Source organism: Camellia sinensis, chromosome 10, assembly GCF_055761805.1.
Source record: "Camellia sinensis isolate YWXY chromosome 10, ASM5576180v1, whole genome shotgun sequence".
Classification (NCBI taxonomy): domain Eukaryota; kingdom Viridiplantae; phylum Streptophyta; class Magnoliopsida; order Ericales; family Theaceae; genus Camellia; species Camellia sinensis.
The window spans coordinates 90,703,179-90,706,559 of record NC_138970.1 but is presented as its reverse complement, the minus strand read 5'-3'; the positions used below and the strand labels follow the sequence as shown (position 1 = coordinate 90,706,559).

Genomic DNA, 3,381 nt, shown 5'->3' with positions numbered 1-3,381 from the left:
ATTCACTGGGCTTTCGCTCACACTCATTCATGTGTTTGTAGGTGAGCCAAGAGAGGTCCAAACCCAGCCTCAGTGAAGTTTGTGTGGAACAACCAAGGTTTTAAAAAGTCAGCCCTTGCGTCTCACGTACGAGACTCGTCTTCACCCTTTTGTTATGTATTTATATTTTGTCATGTTGGCGAAAACTTTGAATCTGTTGTACATAGTTTCCTGGGTTGACTTAGACTTAAATGATCCTGTTTGTACAGAACTTTATGTTGCTGTGTTTTCTGTTGTGAGTTATTAATGTCTATATATGGTTTGTTATGATGTGCCATGTAATCACAGCTCTATGGACAAAGTTTTAAATTTTGCTTCCATTTGCCCCCTTTACTCTGATGAGTTAAGTCTGAAATGGTTTGAGGCCATAGGTGATCTCATGATTACTAGCCGGTTATGTCCTTAACCCTTGGGGGTGGGTCCGGGTCATGACAGAAGTTGTGTTTTTGGGGCATGTGATTAACAAGGATGGTGTGTCTGTTGACCAGCAGAAGATAGAGGCTATTGTGAATTTGCCTACCCCTACTAACGTTACAGAAGCACACAGTTTTATGGTTTTAGCAGGTTACTACCGAAGATTTGTTAAAGATTTCTCCAAGATTGCGGTGCCACTTACCCAGTTCACTCAAAAGGGTGTTCCATTAGAGTGGACAGAACAGAGGGGGTCCACCTTTCAAGAATTGAAGGCAAGGCTCACAACAGCACTGGTCCTTGCTTTACCGTTAGGTACATAAGGGTTTGTTATTTATATGGGATTGGGGTGTGTACTTATGCAGATTAAGAGAGTGATTACGTATACATTTCAACAATTGAAGCCACATGAGAAGAATTACCCTACACATGATTTGGAATTAGCTGCAGTGGAGTTTGCATTGAAAATATGGTAACATTATCTCTATGGAGCAACATGTGAAGTCTACACCGACTACAAGAGCCTCAAATATTTCTTTACTCAAAAGGAGAGTAATATGCGGCAAAGATGGTGATTAGAACTCATCAAAGATTATGACTTGCAGATTCATTACCATCCCGGCAAAGCCAACACAGTAGCGGATGCTCTTAGTAGAAAGTCAGTGGAAAATTTAGCATGTTTGCTTACGGAGCGGAATAAAATATTACTTGACTTGGAAAGAATGGAAGTGGAAATTGTGCTAAATGAATGAGATGGAATGTTAGCCGCAATGGCAGCACAACCGGCTATTATTGAGGAAACTAAACAGAGGCAATTGGAGGATGAATTTCTCAAGAAAGTACATGATGATATGGAAACAAAGCCAAGACCTGGATTTTCTTTGGAAGCTCAAGTGTTGAAATTAAAGGGAAGATTGTGTGTTTTTAATGTTCCCGAAATTAAAGGAAGAGCCTTGGAAGAAGCTCACAAGTCCAGATTTGCTATGCATCCTAGAAATACCAAAATGTACCAAGATCTCAAGAAAGCTTTTTGGTGGCCCAATATGAAAAGAGAAATTGCCAAGTTCATTTCAAGATGCCTTCAATGTCAGCAAGTAAAAGCGGAACACCAAAGGCCAGCGGGGTTACTTCATCCTCTCCCTATTCCGGAATGGAAATAAGAGCACATAACTATGGATTTATTGTAAGCTTACCCCGAACACCCCGAGGTATGGATATTATATGGGCTATAGTGGATAGATTGACTACGTTTGCTCACTTTTTGCCTGTGAAGACTGTTTATAATGTTAATAGACTTGCTATTGTGTACATTGCGGAGATTATTCGATTGCACGGTATTCTGCTTTCCATTGTGTTAGATAGAGAATCTAAGTTTGTGTCAAGATTTTGGCAAAGTTTACAGAAAGCATTGGGGATGGAATTGAGGTTCAGTACCGCATTTCATCCACAAACTGATGGACAATCAGAAAGAACTATATAAACGTTGGAACACATGCTCCGGATATGTGCTTTGGATTTCCATGAAAGTTGGGAAACTCATTTACCTTTGGCAGAATTTGCGTATAACAACAGTTTCCACTCCAGTATCGAAATGGCACCATATGAAGCTTTGTATTGGAGAAAATGTCAAACTCTAGTTTGTTAGACCGAAGTTGGGGATAGAACGTTGATTGGGCTCGAAATTGTGCAAGTTACTACGGAAAAGATTCAAATTATCCAACAGAGATTGAAAACTGCTCAAAGTTGACAAAAGAGCTACGTGAACCAAAGAAGGAGAGACTTAGAATTTGAAGCTTGGGATCAAGTTTTTGTCAAAGTCACCCCAATGAAAGGGCACACAAGGTTTGGGAAGAAAGGGAAATTGTTAGCCCGATACATAGGGCCATTCTAGATTTTAGAAAGATTGGTTCCAGTTGCCTATTGGATTGCTTTATCACTGGGCATAGAGCAAGTGCACAATGTGTTCCACATATCAATGTTGCGAGGCTACCTTCGGGACCCTTCTCATATTATTGACTATTATCAAATTGTGCTAGATGACGATATGGTTTATGAGGAGAAACCTATCCAAATCCTTGATTGACAACTCAAGCAACTAAGAAACAAGACTATTCCAACGGTAAAAGTCGAATGGAGGGAACATCGTAGAAACGAAGCCATTTGGGAATGGAAAGAAGAAATGAGACAATGATATCCAAAATTGTTTTCAACTTGAGGTAAACAAGTTTGGAGGACCAAACTTCCTAAAAGGAGAAAGACTATGATAACCCAACCCGTACTCTACTTAATTATACATGTGATTATGTGTTTAATATAAATTTTCAAGTTTAAATTATGTGAATTTGAAATAATATTTGTTGAACGTGGGAATATCTATTACAATTACAACTTTGAACTGAAATTGAAAGCCTTATAGATGCGATAAACAAAAACTGACTTCATATCTGTGATTAGCATGATTTTATAGAGCTTATGGTGAAATTTTGAAAAATTACGATTCGTAATAATTAAATTAAGATTTATGATTTAAGTCATATATGTGTGTTTAGCCTTGTGTTCTTCATTCTTGTTGAGAGCTCTAGAGAGTGAGTAAGAGAAAAATGGAGAAGAAAGCTAGGGATTTGGAAGAGATTCAAGGGGCAAACCCTAGATTTGAACTAAGGTATGATAATCTACTTGAAATCTTTGTATATGTCTCATCTTTGTCATGGAATTAAGAAGAAATTGGGAATTTTCAGCTAGGGTTTGAGTTATGTAATGGCTAGAGCTAAATGTATGAGATTGAACCCTAATCTGCTCATCCTTGTTTGATTTGAGTTCATTCTTGTGATTGATCCATGAAATAAACCCTAGATGGTTCATACAGCCAAGGTTTGTTGGAAGATTCACCATGTTTGTATGTATATTGATCTTGTTTATGTAATTTATGAA

The 3,381-nt window shown here is 38.1% G+C and overlaps 1 protein-coding gene across 1 annotated transcript; it reads left to right on the top strand.

Moving 5' to 3' along the window:
* Positions 1 to 467: 467 nt before the first annotated feature.
* On the top strand, positions 468 to 926 carry LOC114282167 (putative mitochondrial protein AtMg00860). Its single transcript, XM_028224812.2, has 2 exons — positions 468 to 725; positions 816 to 926. The coding sequence occupies exons 1-2, from the start codon at positions 468 to 470 to the stop codon at positions 924 to 926; spliced, it is 369 nt and encodes a 122-aa protein (XP_028080613.2).
* The last annotated feature ends 2,455 nt before the right edge of the window (positions 927 to 3,381 follow it).

Excerpts from the sequence above, each read along its gene's own strand:
- LOC114282167 (XM_028224812.2), top strand. The coding sequence starts at position 468 with ATGACAGAAGTTGTGTTTTTGGGGCATGTGATTAACAAGGATGGTGTG. Across the intron at positions 726-815 it reads CCACCTTTCAAGAATTGAAG|ATTAAGAGAGTGATTACGTA; the intron begins GCAAGGCTCACA and ends GTACTTATGCAG.